Genomic DNA, 21,141 nt, shown 5'->3' with positions numbered 1-21,141 from the left:
AGGGAAAGCCTTATTTAAGAGGAGAGAGAAAGATAGATCATGGAAAGTTTTGAAATCCAGGCTAACAGAGAGGAAGGAAAAGATGCCAACGGAAATCAGTATGAATTAACTAATGAAAATTAACAATTAACTATAAAAGAGTTGAAATAGAAGACTGCACACATGGCTAGATTATTGCAAGCACAGATAAAAGTAAATGTTAGATAACCCCTGGAACTATATACAAGGTTGAGCTCAACTTTAAATATGTTGAACTTGAGGTTATGGTAAGACATCTGTGTGTGTAAACTTTAGTCAGTTGGGAAATAAAACTTCAGAACTAGACCTTTTCAGGGGTAGAGTTGAAGCTCTGAGAAGAATGAAATGTTTCTGAGTAGAAAGAAACATTGAAGACATGCATACACTTTTTTTTAATTGTTGGTTGTTCAAAACATTACATAGTTCTTAATATATCATATTTCACAGTTTGATTCAAGTGGGCATACACTTTTTATAATGGGTACTTCCTTTGTATTTCTTTTGATTCTTGAATATCTAAATGCTGTTTTTCACTATCTAGTATTATCAAATGTATCTCAGCCTAACCCTATACTTTATGAATATTTGTCATATGAAAATTTGAAAGATAACTCTGCTTTTCTTAACTTCATCTTTAATTATTTTGAAGAAACCCATAAATATGGGTTTGCTGTTTTTTCTCTATTATTATAAAAGCAGATTTTACTGTCAAATATAATTATAACTTTTGCATCATTTTATAGATCTTTTGTAATATGGAGATGTGTCTATGTTATTTCTATGTACTTTATGTTCACTCTCTATTTTAAGTGTTCAGTCGCTTCTTATTTCACAAATGCATAAATAATTATTTATGTGTCCTATTATGAGTATTACACTCCCTAAGGTTGATAGCTATTGTTCACTATATAATGAAAAGGACCAGAGAGAATGGCTTTTGTCTTCCTAAATAGAGGACTAATGTAAATAAAGTATGTAAGGGTGATGGGAAAAGAGCAAACCCTGTGACTGATCAGGCTGGGGGTTTCAAATGGTAAAACATCAGAACCAATACTAGAAGTCATGATATTAGGTTTCAATCCCAGTTCTGTAAATGACTAGCTGCTTCAACTAATCCCTTTTTTTTCTACTGACATATCCCTTCAAATATGATTGCAAAAACTCATCTCACACATTTGTTATATTGGTCAAATTAGATGTATATTTGAAAGAGTTTTTAAAACTGCAAATATTAGTTAAATAAGAAAAGTGCCTCATTTTTATTCTGGCATGATTTCAAGGCATATAATCCCTCTTATCCTTATAGAATTATAGGAGTATAAAAAGTATGAAGAACTTTCCAAAGCTTGATTCCTTTAATTTGTAAGTATTAAATAGCAAAGGACACTACTGAGGGGTCAAGTTTATTAAATGGATGTGGACTAAGCTGTGTTAAGGAACACAAAGATAAGGTCCTTGTAGGCAGAAACACAGTATATAGTTTGACTTTTTCCCTACATTTTCTTAGCATAAGAGCAGCTTCACAGTGCCTCTGGAAGAAGGATGAGGCTAATATGCAGTCCATAAAAGAGAAAGGGAACAACTTGATGCTGAGGAATACCTGGGAAAATGCAAAGTAATATGTACCTACTGGTAGCTTCAGATAATGGATGCCTTTCTCAGATTTGCATGCCACAATAGTAGACTGTAGGTAGAAAAAACACACACCTTCCAAAGATGTCTATGTTGTAATCCCTGGGATTTGTGAAGAGGTTATATTCCATAACAGTGAAGAACTGAAGGTGCAAATGGAATTAAGCTTGCTAATCATCTGACTTTAAAATACATGATGTTTTCTGGGTTATTCAAGTAAACTCAATGTGATCATAAAGAGGGAAATAAATTTTAGATCAAAGTAATGTGATATGAGAAAGACTCTATTGCCCTTGAGGGGGCTATGAACCAGGGAATAAAGGCAGCCTCTAGAAGCTGGGAAAGGCAAGAAAACATATTCTTCCTTACAGTTTCTGGAGAGAAATCAGCTCTGCTTATAACTATATTAGCTCAGTGAGAGCCATGTTGAATTCCTGAACTAAAGAACTGCAAGGTACAAAATTTCTAAACTATTTTGTTACAGCAGCAATATAAAACTAATGCATAGACTAGTTATCAGTTACCAGAACGGAGTAATCCAAGAGGGGTATGATTTTGCCCAGGTGAACATCAATTTTTCAGTGTAATTTTTAAGTGTTGCAATGCAGGTAGCCCCTGACTTTCATTCTCTTATAAACTCACTCCAGTTAGCCCCCCCCCTACACACACCCCACACACCAATGAAATTGTCTTACAGAACTGACTATAAGTAAGAGTCCGAGTAAGTATATAACTTAATGGTCAAAATGGAAAAGTTTTGAGAATAGGGGTATTATTAGTAATTACACTGTGATAACAGTGTAATATGAGAATTTCCAAGGGATCCTACCCTACTGACATTTTATTAAAATGATTGGCTAATATTCAGTTTTCTATGTTATTTGAACTAATCTTTAATGCTTAATAGACACTATTCTTCCTGAAGCACTTTCTCCTCCTGGACTGTAGAGTACCACACCTCCTTCTTTTCCTCTCCCTCTTTCTGACTACCCCTTTTAGGCCCTTCTCTGACACATTCTCAAATCTAGAGCTCTCCTATCTATCACTATATACATTTTTCAGGGGTAATCTCACCCAGGTCAATGAATTTAGATACTATATACACACTGGTGCCTTCCAAATTATTTATCCTCAACTCTGGTTTGAGAAATACTTGTCAACATATATTCAGATTCACAGGCATTTTAAGATTAACATGTTCAAAACTGAGCTCTCAACATTAACTCTAAAACTTGCTCCTCCTACAGTTAGTCCCATCTTTGTTGGTGGCAACTATTCTGCCTGATCCTTATGCCAAAAAAAAAAAAAACCATGTAGTAATCCTTGTTTTATTTAATTCTTTCCTAAGACATACTTAGTTGGTCAAGTATGAAATGATCTTTATACAATGGAGGCCTCCAATTTTTCTAGCAATTATGCTATTTCAGAGATTATGAAACAGATTCACAGATAAAATTAAGTATTCAAATCATACCATTTATTAAATTAATTTAAATTATATGATAAGAGGAAAGAGATGGGGAAGGTAGTACAACTATGAGAAGGTACAAATAGTTAAAAGAAGCACACTAATTAAAGCATGAGTTATGAAATGTTCATGTTTTGTTGCATCAACCTTTCCTGATGATTTTATGGTGGGCAGAACCAGAAGCAAGATTTACACTAGGGGTCCAATACACAGAAGGCAACTGAGGTCAAAACATATATTTGTTGTACTGAGGAGATGCAGAGGCATGCAAACCTAGCTTTTAGTCATAGTTCATCAATTAGTTTCCTATGGGAAATATATGACTTTTTAGGTAGAATCTATGAAGGGATACAATAATATTATACTGAGTATCACCAGTGAGTAGGCAATTTAGAAATGATATAGCTTTCAGCTGAGAGATGATTTGAGTATATCTTGTGATTTGTTGTTTTCATCTTTTTTGTCTTTAAGAAACATTCTTGTCTATCCCATCATTTATTCCATCTATTTTAATATATGAAGCATATTATGAATTCATTATCTATATTTAACACACACACTACTATACCTGTTGCTTATGTCTTACAAGCTACTTGCTTCTTCATTAGCTAAATCCCATAAATCAGTTTACTTATGTTTTATGCTTCATACATCTTAGAAGTTGTATTCATCCTTTTTGTTTTTGTTTTAAACAATACCACGAAAAGTTCTTAAATAATTCAGCAAACACTTGCTTTGCATTACCTTAGCAAGTTGTGTGGGTTGTCCTTCAAATTATCTGGAATTCATCAACTATTATACATCATGCTTACTGAAGTAATCCAGATGCAGACTTCTGTCATATCTTTCATGGATTGTTACAGAATTCTAACTCATCTCCCTGCTTCCATCTTTCTCCTATCAGTCAGTTTCCCACTCATATCTCTCCCTGATATTCCAAGTATCATCAAAGTTTACAGCTTTTATACTATTGTATTTTTTAAAAATAATTTTGTGGTTGTGGAAGGACAACATGCCTTTATTTTATATGTTTATTTTTATATGATTCTAAGGATTGAACCCAGTGCCTCACATTTGTGAGGAAAGTGCTCTGAGCTACAGACCTAGACCCTGTATTTCTTTTTCTTGGAAGTCTCTTCCCCAGATACTCATGCTTCCTTTCACTCTTTACTCAAAATTTAACTTCTTAGTCCTTCCCTTACTGCCCAAAATAAAATTTCAAGTTCCATTCTACTACCTATTGCACATTACTCTTTGCCATTTTATTTTTAGCACTTATTTAACTATCAATTTTAATATTTTAATATTTGACATACTATTTTAATTATTTAAGAAAATACTTTCCATTGAAATATTTTCTGTGTTTCTTTATTGATGTAATATTTAATCTTACAATGATACCTATATATAGTAGGTGATTAATAAATGGTAAATGATTGAATAAATGACTACTATTCCATGCATGAGTAACCCCATATATAAGAACTAAAATGAAGAATTTAGTGTTACTCTAATATTAAGATTACAGGCTTTGAGTAAAATGAATCTGAAATAGACTTCAGGATCTGTCACTTATTGATTAGGCATTGAAATATGGATAGCACTGGCCAATTTGTAAAGGAAACCCAAAGTCAACCTTGTTGAAGGGATGCATAAAAGCTAAGATGGCAAATATGTTGCTTCTTAGAGAGGAGAAGCAGTGACTTAATTTGGTTGAAGAAAACATAAAACACATGAGTGTGTAATAAGCATGAAAATGAAAATCACTAATGGATCATGATGCTTTTAGAAGAAATTAGGAATGGATTGCTATATGGAAAAATTAAAGTGAGGAAAATTTTAGGAATAATATTATTAGGGCTATGAATAAAGAAATGGATTCTGGTTTAGAGAATGTTGAACTAAAGGTAGTGATATCAATTGTAAGGTTGTTTCTGTAATCTGATAGACATGTACTAAGAGAGTGAATCAAAAGGGCACCTATGAAAATTGAATGGACATAACTTAATTGAGAAATGTTTCAGAGAAATTATTGGCTGGATTTGTTTTATTATTGATTATCAGATCAATACAGAATAGAAAGATTATGTATCATATGTAAGCCTCAATGACTATTGAGTCACATCCTCATTCACATAACAAAAAGGACAAGAAAAAGGTCCATGAATGATGAAATAAAGTTCACTTGGGGACAATAGTAGGTTGAAACATAAATGTCCCTCAAGACATAGGTACACTTCAGAGATTTGAAAATGAGTTGGAAACATGGCTGCAACTCCAGAGAGACTGGAAGTGTTAAGAACACAAATACAATGGTCATTTCCATTCACACTGAATACAGGTGACCAAATCATATAGATAAGGGAATGAACATACAGACAGAATGGACAAGGGATATTCCCAGAGATCCCTATGCTGAGGGAGTTGGAAGAGGAGAAAGAGCAAGATAATGAATGACATATGGAATTGTAATGGGGGAAGAAGAAGAGTCTACTGAGTGTATAGACTTTGAGAAAAGTGTTTCAATGATGGTGAAAGTCATGAAAGCTTAATAAAATAATTTCATTCTGTGACTAAGAATATTTATTGTTAAGTAAATAGATGAGTGAATAAAGCATATGCTACACTACAGATGGTAGGTAAAAGAAGGGATTGCATAAAGGTATACAAACAAGACAATCAGAAGATGTTTGGGAAAGAGGCATGTGAAAGAATTCCCCATGCAAAGACACTTCGCAGGGAGAATTCCAATTTTATTGCAAAAGGCTGTGTGCTTATCTAGAACTAAGGGGGAGATGGCAGGGCTTAGATAAATGGCAGGCCAACGTTTATTGGCAAGTTCTTCCAGATATCAGCTCCGGAGCCCAGGAATTAGTTCTTATTGGGGCCATGCTGGGGTTTTTTCTCTGTACATGGATGTGTGCATGCAGAAGTTTGGGACAGAGTGAGGACTGAGGAGAGATGGACACATTGAAGATAAAAGAGAGATTGAGGATATGTTATAAAAGATACAATTAGCATAGAGTCATGATAAAAATCATTAATAGAGGAATTACACACAATTATAGAAAGGAAGTCATTAATTGTGTGTGGCTCACACCAAATATTATTTCTTCTTGGGAATTTATGAGGATAACTCTTTTATAGCTAGGGATCCTTTCACCTCAACAAACTTTAATGAGTATAAATCCCATTTTCCAAGTTAGGAACAGAAAGATAATTGATGTTTGTAAGATACTGAGACCTGTGAATATTATTGATAGCTTGTATGTTTTGCACAGGAGACAGTCACTTGGATGTTCCTCTCCTTTTATGTAGAAAATGTTATGCTTCTTTGCAGATCACCAAAAACCTGACAGAATCTAATCCAATCTGTCTTTGAGTTCATTGGAAGTGGAACAGACACTACCTGTAGGGGGCAGTGGAGAATCAGTCCTTATAAGATTACGGAAAAAAAAATTTCTTAGTGTGACTATTGAGGACATAAACTTATCAAAGTTAACTACGTGTAACATCATCTTCTGATGCGCTCCCTTTAGTAACCATCAGAATATGTCATTACCTATCTCTTATGATTTGTGCTGCTTCTCTTTTAAAAAAAGAGGCTTATTTAAATAGCCTATGTTAAATGACACAGATAAGCAAATTCAACTGAATGTTTTATGAAATATTATATATTTAGTAATATTTACATGAAAGTAGACTGAGCATCCAGTTTGGCAAAATTTAAATCCATTTACAATTATCTCATTAAGGAGTCATACCTGAGCAATGCCTTAATGAGGTGGTAATGAGGTACAAATATACTGCCAGAATAGACATTGGAGAAACCCTTCTAGAAAAGGCAATTCAATAAAGGGATAATGAGGGGGAAAAATCTTATATCTTTCTTTTGGTTTATGCCCCTTTATTTTAGGATGTACTCCCTACTCTGTAAGCGTTGGTGGTTTTCATGGGATAAGAGTGATTAAAAAGAGCCTAGTGAGTAAGGGAAGAATAAATAGATTTAAACTTTAAATGAAGATTAAAATAGTATTTCCCACCCATAAGGGATATTAAAAGGATTAAATTAGTTCACATGTGTCATATATGAAAACACTCAATAATGTGTGACAGAATTGTTATTTTTAACTGTCTAATAAGGAAACTGGTTGTTTCTTGTTTAAGATTATACAACTCATCTTTTTGAAAACTTAGAAAATGAATTGAAGATGAGGCTGAGTCACAAAAATCTTTCTCACTCAGTCTCCTTTATTTGGCTTTGCAAGAAACTAGCCAAGGATACAGGCGTAACTCTGCACTAAAATAGATGTTTCCTTGGGGGAATCTTCCACAGTTTAGAATTTTCAGCCTCATACATCAATTAACTGACAAATGAATTGCTAATGATATGTACAACACTACCTTAAAAAAATCAATGAGTCTCCAAAAATGTGTACTTTCAAATTTACCAATAGGATCAGGTGAATAATTTCTAAACTCCTTTTCATAGTTCAGTTCTTATAAAAAACACTTCCTCAAGAACTTTTCAAACTACTCTAATGAGCCAAATGAAGCATTTTTTTTTAAAAAAAGAAATTCTTGCAAATCTAGCAACTCTAGTATGTATCATTTCCATACTCTAACACATACAAGGCTATGATTTCTTATATTTTTAGATTTTTCTACAATATTGCAAGAATGGAAAACTCCACTGAGAAAATCCCTCATGTAGAAACTATTAAATAGTGCATAGACTCTGACCTGGTTCTGGTGTGACTTTTTTAAAATAAATACTTCATATACTATTATATGTGTCTCTGTGTGTGTGTGTGTGTGTGTGTGTGTGTTAAATAAGCAAAATTAAAAGAGATGATATGAAGAAGTTTGCAGTTATATTTTTCATAAATTTACTTTAAGAGAAGAAATATATAAAAAACTTCTAGTTTCATTTATAGATCAGATTTCTAGAAAAAGCCCCCAAATATTATAATTAGAAATGTTCATGTATTTATCCACACTTTTTATAGTTACAGATTTAAAACTGTTAATGATCACCATGTTCTTTATAATCATCGGTAGCCTTTGTGAAAGAGAACCTTAGAAGTAATTATATCATAAAAGTACAAGTCACTATTTCAAGCATCTTCATTCATGAAGAATCAACATATACTAAACCTAACAAAGCAGCATCATCCGAGAATCTGATAAGACTGGGGAAAAAGAAAAACAGCTTGAAGAGAGAAAAAAAAAAGCGCTGACAATTTCAAACAAACAAAAGCAAAGTCAGATTATCTTGGAAGAAGTTCTCTGTTTTGTAGAAGACAGTAAATGTTGACAGACCTGTGAAGGAAATGGACTCCGCGAGGGGTCAGAGGTGGTGACATAAGCAGCCTGTGTGTAGGCATAGCTCTTGAACCGAGGCTTAGGCGAGGAAGATGTTCGCTCATAGCCCTGTGCTAGACTGACCGTAATCTGCAGAGAAGGGTTTTGGGGAGGGTGGACAGACAGGAGGATATATGGTAAGTAACCCTAGAAGGACTACTTTCCAACATGCCAGAAAATAGAACATTAAATGGAAATGATGGATGAAATATTTAATGCTAAACAGAGATAAATGATATCAGAAACTGATATACCTCAAGAATTGTGATGCTTACAATTCTTGTGGTACAGAACAGATAATCTGGGAAGATAATGAAGGTGGGTTTGAACCATGCACATTTCAGAGTGACACAACTCCAGTATTTATATGGTATGATGGTCTTCAGTCTTACAAAAATAGGCATCCAAAGGCAATTTTCTCTGAACCCAAAGTAAACAAGGCAAAATTCATCAGATCAATACCCTGGAAAGGACTGAAGCTTTCATAAACTAAATATAGAACTAGCTCAGTAGAGTTCGAAAATTAGGCTTAAGAACTTTCCGCACCTTCAGCAGACATTTTGCTAAAGGCTTTTTCATCACTGTTTCTATGAAAAATACAAGAAAACACCCCAAATTACCCACTGTTGAGAGCAAGAACAAACCAATTAATGGAAGAACCCCATGCAGTCTATAAAATGATTTAATAAATAATTTTATCATATGTATTCTCCATTTAATTTAAATTAGAAATGTTTTTAATCACGTTTCAATAATATTAAACTTTAATAATTAAAAATTGCTAATGCATCAATAAATTGCCTCCAAAAATTTTAAAGTACATTATTAAATAGAGAATTTGCCTTTGTTCTTGCTCTGGTAATTTACTCTTTACTCTAGTTGATGGAGAGTTTGAAGTTTAATATACACATAAGCCTGCCTTTTGTTTTATTTCAACTTAAATATGCATACAATTTAAATGTAATATATTCTGTATTCTATATTCCTGTAATACAGTGCATATCAATAGTAGAGTATTTTAATAATGTGCTTTAAAATAATATAGTACATATCAGATGAAATTTAAAGGCTTGCATTATCTCTTTTTGTCACTGACTTTCTATGTATATGCACATTATGCTATGTATACATATGATGATATATGTGTGTGTATATATATATGCATGCATTAAATAGGTATTTTTATGTGTGATACTTAAGAATGTATATAAAGTAGAAAATGTCTTTGATATTAGTTGTCATTTAAATCCTTTACCTGTTGAGAATAGTGCATTTGATGATGTAATTCAAAATGTTCTTCTCTAGTCACTTTTGAAGGCCTCGGCAACATTTCAACTTCCTGGATGGCTTCAATGCTCACTTGTTGAGGCAAAACTTGGAAGAGTGATGTGATGTACATTAAGATGGACTTCTTATCCGGATAAGTGGTAGCAACATCTGTAAGCACATTAACACCACACATCAATTTTTGGTTTCTATATTTGAGACTGAAAGGGTAATGAACAAATCAATGTTACAGGAAGAAGACAGATTAATGAGCACTCGATTGTCCATGAATGTCCTCTAGAGACTAATTAGAACATGATAATCAGGCCTAAAATATCCCTGCAATTTGGCAAACCAATGAGATGAGCACTAAAGTTAATTTCTTCTGCTTCTTCACATAAAAACTTCATTTTGTAATTCTTTTTCCTAACTCAAATTGCCAAAACTCACCCATCTAAGAGACTACCTTTCATTAGAAACAAAAATAAAATATTACACTTTCCTTTCCACAGAAAGTTATATTAGCATGTCAATTAAGATGGTGCATTTGTGATTAAACAATTATACAAAAGGGTTTAATGCCTTGGCTCCTAGTAAACAAAACTGACACCTCTTTATTAGATTTTTGCTGGTATTAAAATATGTAAAGAGCTAATTCTGATTCTGTGTAAAAATGAGCCATGTATTTCCTCAAAAAAATAAAACACCATATATCATGTGGATAATGATTAGTAATATTCACTAAGTATATTAATGATATTCGTTTCCCTTATGGTGCATCTGTTAAAATAGGATGTTACTTTCCTTCTTGGACTTTCAAAATATATTTAAAAGTCCTCCACATAGAATGACGCTGACTTCATGTCATTTACTATATCCAGGGAGTGATATCCAGTGAATATCATTTATAATATTCAGTGAGTTAAGTGTGCATTATCAATAATAATTTGTAACACCATATATAAAATGGAAACTCCTTTGAAAGATTCTTGTGCCACTTGGCATTGAAATTTACCCACTGTGCTCACCCCAGGGAAACAAGATGTAAAAAATATCCTTTGTGTGAAGTGAATCATTAATTCTAGAAGTAGTAAAATGCAAATAATTGCATTTTACTATTCAGTCCTTAAAAAGAAGTAAATTCTGTCATTTGTAACAACATGGATGAACCTGTAAGACATTATGCTAAGTGAAATAAGCCAGGAACAGAGACACAAACAATATATGATCTTATTCATATGTGGAATCTTAAAATGTTGAACCTGAAGAAGCAGAAAGAAGTGACAGGTTTCCAGAAACTGGGAGGGGAGATTGGGAAAATAGTGGCCAATAGATTTAAAATTTGAGTTAGTTGCAATCAGCTCAATGGATCTACTCTATGACCTAATTAATAACAATGTATTATATCATTAAAGATTGCTAAGCAAGTAAATTTTAAGCAATAACCACAAAAAAACATGATAAATATGATGTAATGAGTATGTTAGTTTGATTTAGCCATATCATAATGTGCACATATTTCAAAACATCTGGTTATATACATGATACATACATATAATTTTTACTTACCAATTTAAATAATTACTTAATCAATTTTAAAACAAAAAAGGAGACAAGTAGTCCTTTCAAGAGGCCAAGGTAACTCTGAGGCAATATAACAATGTATTTTTCTTTCCACATATTTATCTGAGTTTAACTATAACCTTGAAAGATATCTTTAAAATATGTATATTCTAGGCAGGTATTCTGATTATGAGTGAAAAAGTCAAGAGTAAAATTTTAAGTCTGCTAGCACAAAAGAAGGTTGAACAAGTCACTTAATCCTTTGTAAGTAGGACCATAAATTAATCAGAGTTACTATTTTTAAGGTATTTTAAAAAAGAATTAGAGGGGAGAAAAAAATTAATTTTCCTTGGTCTGCTTCTATCCAAAGTATATAGTGCTTCTTAATATTTAATGTGCATATGAATCACCTGGGGACCATTTTAAACTACAGAATGTGGTTCTGTAGGTCAAGGGTGGAATCTGAAGCCTTGCATTTCCAATAAGCTACCATGTTATATTAAAACTGGTGGCCTGAGGAACAGACTTTGGGTAGCAAGTTTAAAAAAAAAATGCATCTAATCTGTTATATCATCTACCACTGGGATTTTAAATACTTTTTTCAAAAATATATTCATTGGGCATTTCTATGTACAAAGACCAAGGGGTACAAAGTTATACATTTACTCTGCACCGTATTTGCAAATTTAATCACTGACCAACAGATATTAAAGATATTATTTTTCAATTACTATTTATAAATAATTAAAAGACTATTTTGAGCATGAATGCTACCTTTCTTCAAAATCTACTAATTGGGAGGAAGGAGGGATGCAGAAATGTGAGTCAATAAATATAAAATTAGATAGAAGGAAGAAGTTCTGATATGCTACTGAACAGTAGAGTAACTAGAGATGATGATAATATACTGATTATTTCAAAAAGGTTGAAAGAAAGGATTTGGAATGCTTTCATCACAAATCAGTGATAATGTTTGAGAATATAGATATGCTTACTCTGATTTTGACATCCTAATTATATATATGCATTGAAACATTACATAGTGCCCCATTAATACATAAAACCTCTATATTTCAATTTAAAAAATAACTAAGATCCTATCAACTTTGTAACTCTGAAATATAAAATCTCCCAGTCATTTTATAATTATTTTTCAAGTATTTTTGCTAGTATGATGAACAAATGATTATAACTTGAAATTAAAAAATGCTTTATTTGGAGGCTGGGGCTGTAACTTCGTGGCACAGTGCCTGCCTAGCACTTGTGAGGTTCTGAGTTTGATCAATAGCGCACCCCCTAAAATAAACATATAATAAAGGCATGCTGTCCATCTATAACTACCAAAAAATTGCTTTATTTCTTCTTATAAGTAACAAGTCAATTTACCATGTCATGATATCTTAGAGCTCTTTTGAGTGTCTTAATTGAGAAATGCATTGAATTATAAAAAAATGATCCCTTGCCTATTCACTGCTATGTTTTACAGAGATGTGTATGTGTGTATATTTGGCCTCAAATATATGCCATAACAAAAAAAGAAAAATGATTAAAAAATTATTTAGGCATTATCACTACTGCTCCAAGGAAATAACAAAAATTGTAATAGAGTGAAAGTAAATATTAAACATCATGTGAAGTGAAAGTAAATATTAATAAATATCAGTTAGGGTTTTCAAGATGATAGGATAGAGGAGGTCACTTTCCTAGCTGCTCCAGGGTGAGAAACCAAAAAAGCAGACAGGCAGATTCTCTGCAAGGTGGGTGAACAAAAAAGTGGCAGGTGGGGACTTTACTGGAATTAACATCTGGACATTCAGAGTAGATCTGGGACTCAGGAGATTGGATATAACAAAATAAGGGGAAAAAAAAATCCCCAGCAGCATAGCCTCTGCCACAGCCAGGCAGTTCCTCCACCAGCACAGTGGAGGGATAAGGAAATTAAAGGAATCTGCATTTATCAGAGGCCCCAACTGTGATTCCATATTTAGAAGATCCAAAATATTCCACCAGAAAACTTCTATAACTAATAAATGAATTCAGCAAAGTAGCAAGATATAAAATTAACACCCATAGATGCCCTTCAGTAGATGAATGGACAAAGAAACTGTGGTACCCAGTAGAATAGTACTCAGCAATAAAAGAGAATAAAATCATGTCATTTGCATGTAAATGGACTGAGTTGGAGAATATAATGCTAAATGAAGTTAGCCAATCCCCTCAAAAACAAATGCTGAATGTTTTCTCTGATATAAGGATGCTGATTCACAGTGGGGCTGGGAGGGGGAGCATGGGAGGAATAGATGAACTCTAGATAGGGCAAAGGGATAGGAGGGATAGGGGTAGAAAAGATGATGGAATGAGATGGACATCATTACCCTAAGTACATGTACGAAGACATGTATGGTATGAATATATATTTTGTATACAACCAGAGATATGAAAAATTGTGCTCTATGTGTAATATGCGTTGTAACACATTCTACTGTCATATATAATAAATTGGAATAAAAGTAAAAAAATTAAAAATGAAATGCATTTCTATACTTCAGTGATGATTACACTGAAAGACAAATTAGGAAAACTACATCATTCACAATAGCCACAAAATAATAAAATATTTGAGAATCAATGTAACAAAAGAAGTGAAAGACCTCTACAATGAAAACTACAGAACACTAAAGAAAGAAATTTGAAGAAAACCTTAGAAGATGTCCCATATTCTTGGTTGGATAGGCAGAATTAAACCTGTCAAAATGGCCATATTACCAAAAGCATTATACAGATTTAATGCAATCCTATTCAATTCTTCATTGAAATAGAAAAAGCAATCATGAAATTTATTGGGAAAATAAGAGAACCAGAATATCCAAAGAAATTCTTAGCAAGAAAAGTGAAGCAAGGAGGCATTACAATATCAGACCTTAAATTATATTATAGAGCCATAGTAACAAAAACTACATGGTATTGGCACCAAAATAGACACATAGACCAATAGTACAGAATAGAAGATACAGAGACAAACCCACATAAATATAGTTATCTCATACTAGACAAAGGCTTCAAAAACATACACTGAAGAAAAGATAACCTCTTCAACAAATGGTACTGGAAAAACTGGAAATCTATATATAGCACAATGATATTAATCCCCTATGCCTCACTATATACAATACTCAACTCAAAGTGAATCAGGGACTTAGGCACTAGAACAGAGATCCTGTGCCTAAGAGAGAAAATGTAGGCCCAAATCTCCACTATGTCAGCTTAGGAACTGATTTCTTTAATGAGTCTCCTGTAGTGCAAGAATTAAAATCCAGAATTAATAAACAGGATGCTATTAAACTAAAATCTTCTTCACAGCAAAGTAAACAGCCAATAACATAAAGAGAAAGCCTACAGAAGGGGAGAAAATCTTTACCACACATACCTCAGATAGAGCATCAATCTCCAGGATATATAAAGAACTCAAAAAAACTTAACACCAGAAAAAAAAAAAAAGAACAAATAACTCAGTCAATAACTATGCTAAGGAACTGAACAGATATTTCAAAGAAGAAGTTCAATTGATCATCAAAAAAATAAAAATAAAAAAAGTTCAACATCTCTAACAATAAGAGAAATATAAATCAAAACTACATTGAGATTCCATCTCACTCCAGTCAGAATGGCAATTATCAAGAATACAAGAAACACTAAATGTTGGCAAGAATGTGGGAAAAAAGGTACACTCACATATTGCTGGTGAGACTGCAAATTGGTGAAACCATTATGGAAACCAGTATCGAGAGTCCTCAGAAAACTTAGAATAGACCCAATATTTGATCCAGTTATCCCACTTCTCAGTTTATACCCGAAGGACTTAAAATTAGCATACTACAGTAACACAGCCACATCAATGTTTATAGCAACTCTATGCACAATAGGTAAACTATAGAACAAACCTAGGTGCCCTTCAACAGATAAATGGATAAAGAAAATGTGGTATATGTATACACAGTGGAATATTACTCAGCCTTGTAGAAGAATGAGATGATGGCATTTCCCTATAAATGAATGGAACTGTAGAATAATATGCTAAGAGAAATAAGCCAATCCCAAAGAACCAAAGGCTGAATATTTTCTCTGATATGCAAATGCTAATAGGAGAGGGGCTAAGAAAAATAGAGGTAATTTGGATTAGACAGATGGGAGTGAAGGGAGGGTAGGGGGTAGAAAAGAGTGTAGAACAAATTGGACATTATTACCCTATGTGCATATATGATTATACAACTGGTTTACCTCTACATCATGTACAACCAGAGAAATGAGAAGTTATACTCCCTTTATGTACGATGTGTCAAAATGCATACTGCTGTCATGAATAACTTATTAGAAATAACGAAAAAAATGAAAAAAAAAAACCACAAAAGTAAATAAATATCAGTCATTACAATAAATGTATACTTAATCAACAAAACTAATAATGTTTTACCTTAAATTATTACTGTCCTACCTCTAATATCATGTTAGATTCTATGGGGCCAGAAGCCAGAAGTTAATAGTTCTTTTTAAAAGAAAATGATTTAGAATTTCTAATATATTTTTAATTCCTTGAATATGTATTGCTGAAGATCTTTTATATTCAAAGAATTTTAATAGATTATCTAGGAGATTAAAAGAGATTTCATGGATTCCACTCAAAATTAAGAATAATAAATAATAAGAAAAGTACAAAATAATTTCATTGCTAAATAGAATTTAAAATGTGTTTCTCTATTTGGTACAACCAGTGCTTAAACATGTTTATATTTTAAAAAGTTATATATCATTGAGGGATCAATTATTTATAAATAGGAAACTTAAGTAAGTATGCATAGAATTCTATAAGTATGGAAATGAAGAAAGAGGGAAGAGTATTTTAGGTAGTAGAATAACATGAGTAAAGGTGCAGAGGTAGGAAATGATTAAACATGTATTGGGAATAGTGCTTTTGGCTTTCTTAGCCAGAGGGGGAAGTAGTGAATAATATGATAAAACAAGTCAGTTGCATGTGGAACATTGAGGGATCAACAGCAAAATAGAAAACTTGGCTGTAGTCCAGTAGGTTAGAGAACCACTAATTACTTTTGCACAGGAGTATGACACTATCAAAATTTTATTAAAATACAAATGTTATATGCAGAATGGATTGATGGAGAGAAAACTTGAGGTAAATAGAAGGCAAAGACCATAATGTAGACAGGAGTTATTAGAGAACAGAAATAATACTGTGTATAGAAAGAATAAAATACAGGGAAGCATCACAAAAATTCTAAGATTCAAAATGACTTCATTCAATTTTCAAGTCATTTATTCCACATTCTTTGGAAATGCCTGTATAAAAAATCTGGTGCTAAGCCCTGAAAATAAAAAAAAATTCAATAAACTGAGAATAAGATGAAGAAGGAGAAGGAAGAAAGGGAAAACTGATTGTTCTGTAGCCATGGTAACAAGTAGCCATCAACAGAAATTTAAATCAATTAGCTGCTTCTGTGATTGTTACCATGTATCCCTGTAACTTCCTTCTGAAAGTCTGCCAGTTATGAGTAGTTTTACCCCCAATGAACATGAAGTCCAGAAAGTAAATCCATTAATAATAGTTTCATCTGAATAATCATACTTATAAAGATGACATCAACCTACTCCCATCTCTGAATGTTCCCAGATCTCTTTTCCTGTAGGTTTCCCTCAAAATCTAGGAATACTCTTTAAAAAAAAAACTTTGGCTAAGGAACTATAATTTCCTCTTATATAAGTAAGCAATAAATTCAGCTTTGTGCTTTTGTTTCAGATAGTGGGTTATGGTCTCATTGTTTAATAAAATTCAAGCAATGATGTTCAGTATTTGGTATTGGAATGTACAATGAAACATATCATTTTGTGAAATGCCATCATTTTTCAAATGAAGAAATAGAAGCCCAAGATGGTTTTGTGGCAAGTTCAAAAGCTAGTCAGTATCAGATTACAAACCAGTCATTGTACTATACTGCCTCATATCTTTACCCTCACTCTCCCAGATAATGCTTTTAGTGTATTTGAAGACCCAGAACTTCATATTAATTATGGTGAAACTCTGATCAATGTGATTCAGTTATCAAACAGTATTTCCATTTTCTATATTAGTAGTTATTTTTCTTTAAGTGAGGCATAACAAGAATAAATATACATAAAAATGAAACATCAGTAGTAATCAAAAAAGGCAAATTAAATAAACATGTGAGTTTCAAACCATATTCATTTGCTTTCCAAATTAACAAACAATTATAAAAGTATAACAATCAGTGTACAAGAGTTTCAGTGATTTGGCCAGACTCCTATTTAACTTAAAGAGTATCAGTTGTTTTTGTCTTTATGAAAAACATTTTGGCAATGCTTATCAAAACCTTGAAATCAGATTTGGGGTTGTAGCTTAGAGGTACAGTGCTTGCCTGGCATTTACAAGGCCATGGGTTCAAACCTAAGTATCAAGCAGTTAAAAAAGAAAACCCTTAAAATGATCATTTTGAATGTTCCAGTAATTTTCTTTCAGGAATCCACCCATAGGAAATGGCAGATATTTGAATGAAGATTTTATTAATGTCATGGAAAATTTAAACAGTATTTATAATGCAGAAATTAAAGCAGGCCAACCCAAACATCTTAATAGAGAATGACTGAATATATAACTGTGTAATAATAGTACAAAGCCATTCAAATGTTACTTTTGAAGAATATTTAATAATATATTAAAATCAATACTTTATGAAATAACATCAAAACAGCAAAATCTGTAATTTATGTAGAATGTCATAACAATTTTAGAAAAATAGACCAGGGAACATATTTCAATATATTAACAATGTGGATGTGGCAGTAGCAATGAAAATGCTTTTCTTTTGCTACTTCATCTTATCTATATTTTATAAATTCTCTAATCAACACACATTAATTTTATAATTAGATAAATATATTCTATGGTGTTAAAAAAGAATCCACAAAGATCCAAAAGGAGACAATAAAACTTTCTCAGAGTTTGCATTCCCTATGCCCTCATCCAAAAAATGTCAATGCAAATGAGTTTGTTATGAAACCTGTGCCTTCCACAAAACTATTCTTATCTTGGGCAGTCACCCTCAGGAAAGTCCGATTAGCCAGCTGCCAGGCATAACCTTGAAACACCTCTGGGAAATCTAAACAAGAGACTCCACTGTCAAAATCTGAGGTCAGCTTTCTTCCCAGAGAAAGTCAGGAAGTAAAATACTTGATTATAATGCATAGCATGTGTAATTGGAAAGAAGCAGGATTTCAAAGATAACATGTATAAATGTGCCTTCACAAAGCTTTGGTAGGTCAGCCTTATAAGAGTTTTATTGTTTTAAGAGGGGGAATTTCATTTAGCAACTTTGATAAGAACAAACCTGGATCATTTCCCAGAGTTTGCATGAGGAACAAAACAATTAAAATAAATAAATAAATAAATAATAAAATCCCTATTTGAAAGAGAAGGGAACAGATGAGCTGGAGAGAAGAAACTTGTACTCCCAACCTAGACACAGCTAGATAGTTCTAAACATGAAAATATAAGGACATATATGTTGGCACAATTGAAACTTATGATTGCAAAAATAACCACCTACATAGATGCAAAAGTCTAAAGAAATTACTGCTAGAAATAAAGTGAGTTATCATTTGATGTTTGAAAATGAAGAGATTTATGTTATAAAGTCATCTAGTTCTAAATGCTAGAGTTTAGTTGTTAAAAGTATAACAATGGACTAAATCATTAAAGCATTTGCTTGTTATTTTTCAGTTCAATATATTACATTCATCACTGTATTCAAGATACTTGTAATTTTCCACTTACATGTCACTATATCAAATTGATATATTTCAATAAGAAGAAATCATTTGCACAGGTCCTCTCATGTTAAATTCTTGAAATTCATTCAATACATGTTCTGGATTCACTAAATTAAGTACTCTTTAATTAATTCATTTTTAGCATTTCATTCACTGATCCAAGTAGTTGCTTTTATCATCTAATAACAATGCTTCTCATTAAAGGACTATAAAATGTAGTAATGAACATAATTTGCATTGATGAAGATGATTCAGTTTCATAACAACAGTAATAAAAATAAAAAGCAATAGCTTTAATTTATCCATGAGAAACACTAAATCATCTTTAAAACATGCAACTATTCTTTTCAATATGCTTATGGTACAGCTAACAGAAATCTATGACCATCATCTTGGTATAAGTAGAAAATGGTGGCCCCAAATACATCATGGTTACTTAGGACACAATGGAAAAACAAAAGCAAAAATCAAAATCAGGTACTGACAAAAGAAGATAAACTAAAACTACTTCTGCTTTCTGAATATTAACCAAAAAAAATCCTTAACATAGATCTTCAGATACAACTTAAACCACATATATTCAATCTAATAAATAATGGTGGCTGAAAGTGATGTTATTGATTATGAAGTGTTGTATTCAAAGTATGAGACACTGAAGTTATGTTTAACAATATTTATTCAGTTACTACTTTTTCCATGCTATATTCTATACTTTGAAGATAGGTAAATAAATGAGCCGAGAGATCTGTTCTCATGGAACACTGATTTCAATGGCAAAGGAAATTGTTTCATTGTATAAAAGAGTTGTTTTCACAAATGCATACTTTGCTGGGCTCTTTTGGGGGACTTGTAAAGGAATGGGAATTATACAGTGTTCATATCAAATATTCCTAGGTTGATAGAGAAAAATGCACAGGAGCTGATAGGGAAAGATTGATTAATTGGAAATTCTCAATTGATGCTGTCTACAAGTTTCAAAAAGTACTTTAAGTGGAAAGGTTTCTTAAAGATCAAAGGTCTCTGATGAGCAACTAATCAAAATAAGATACTAGTTTTAAATTTTCAATTCCAAAATGCAAAATAATTTAAAAATTGTTTCTTTGCTAGCTATTCATTATGTGTGTACACTGTAGGAATATGTTTTACTTTTTTTAATTGGTGCATTATATCTACACTGGGGTTCATTATATTATGGGGTACATATTATATTTGGGTTCATTTTGAAATAATTATTATATTATGGGGTGTATCATATTATGTTGGGGTTCATTTTGACATAATTGTTATATTATGGGGTGTATTATATTTGGGTTCACTTTGACATAATCATGCATGCATGGAATATAATTTGCTCCATTTCAGTCTCTAATATTTTCCCTTTCTCACCTGTCTTCTCACTAGCCCCCCTTCCATTCCCCTTCCAATACTCTATTGGGCTGGGAGGGCATTTTTAATTTTTAAAAATACTCTTGGCCTTTTAAAACCTTAGAACAACTTTTCAGTACATATTTTCTAAAACCATCATAATACAAGCTAACCTGACCTAACACATGGAAGCTGATCAGACAATGTGGGAGACTATTGATAGAAAAACATTTGTACTTTCTTACAATTCTCTCTACAAGCCTATTGTGGGAAGAACTATTGGAGTTTCCATTTGAGAAGGAAGTATTTTGACGCAGTGACATTTAACTCTGCTTCCTTAATTGTCACCTGCTGTTTTTGTGCATTGCTTTTGACCTAACCAAATTGACTTATTTTTCCTACTTCTAGAAAAAGTGGAGTAAGTTAACTAATACCAGTTTCTATCATCTTTAATAACACAAAATATTCTATTTCTATTCATTTTTTAACAATATTAGAAATGACAGTTGGTAAATAATAGGGTCCAAATGAAGATGTTTATTTCATGCGACAAATTTAATTGGCTATATGGTTCTCCCTGGTATGTTTTGGGATTTGGAAATATGCCT

The 21,141-nt window shown here is 32.4% G+C and overlaps 1 protein-coding gene across 15 annotated transcripts in view; it reads right to left on the bottom strand.

Moving 5' to 3' along the window:
* Dmd (dystrophin) overlaps positions 1-21,141 on the bottom strand; it is a 2,094,227-nt gene that overhangs the window by 1,514,806 nt on the left and 558,280 nt on the right. For 14 of the 15 annotated variants that reach the window (XM_078034984.1, XM_078034996.1, XM_078034982.1 and 11 more), the window contains 2 exons: positions 9,738-9,919; positions 8,441-8,572 (listed from right to left, as the gene is read on the bottom strand). In XM_078034984.1, the coding sequence (XP_077891110.1) occupies positions 8,441-8,572; positions 9,738-9,919 (314 nt within the window). The remainder of the gene's footprint in view (positions 1-8,440; positions 8,573-9,737; positions 9,920-21,141) is intronic. The other variant, XM_078034993.1, reaches the window with a different exon arrangement.

This window comes from Ictidomys tridecemlineatus, chromosome X (genome assembly GCF_052094955.1).
Source record: "Ictidomys tridecemlineatus isolate mIctTri1 chromosome X, mIctTri1.hap1, whole genome shotgun sequence".
Lineage (NCBI taxonomy): Eukaryota > Metazoa > Chordata > Mammalia > Rodentia > Sciuridae > Ictidomys > Ictidomys tridecemlineatus.
Note: the sequence above shows the minus strand (reverse complement) of the source record. Positions and strands in the feature narration are given on the sequence as shown.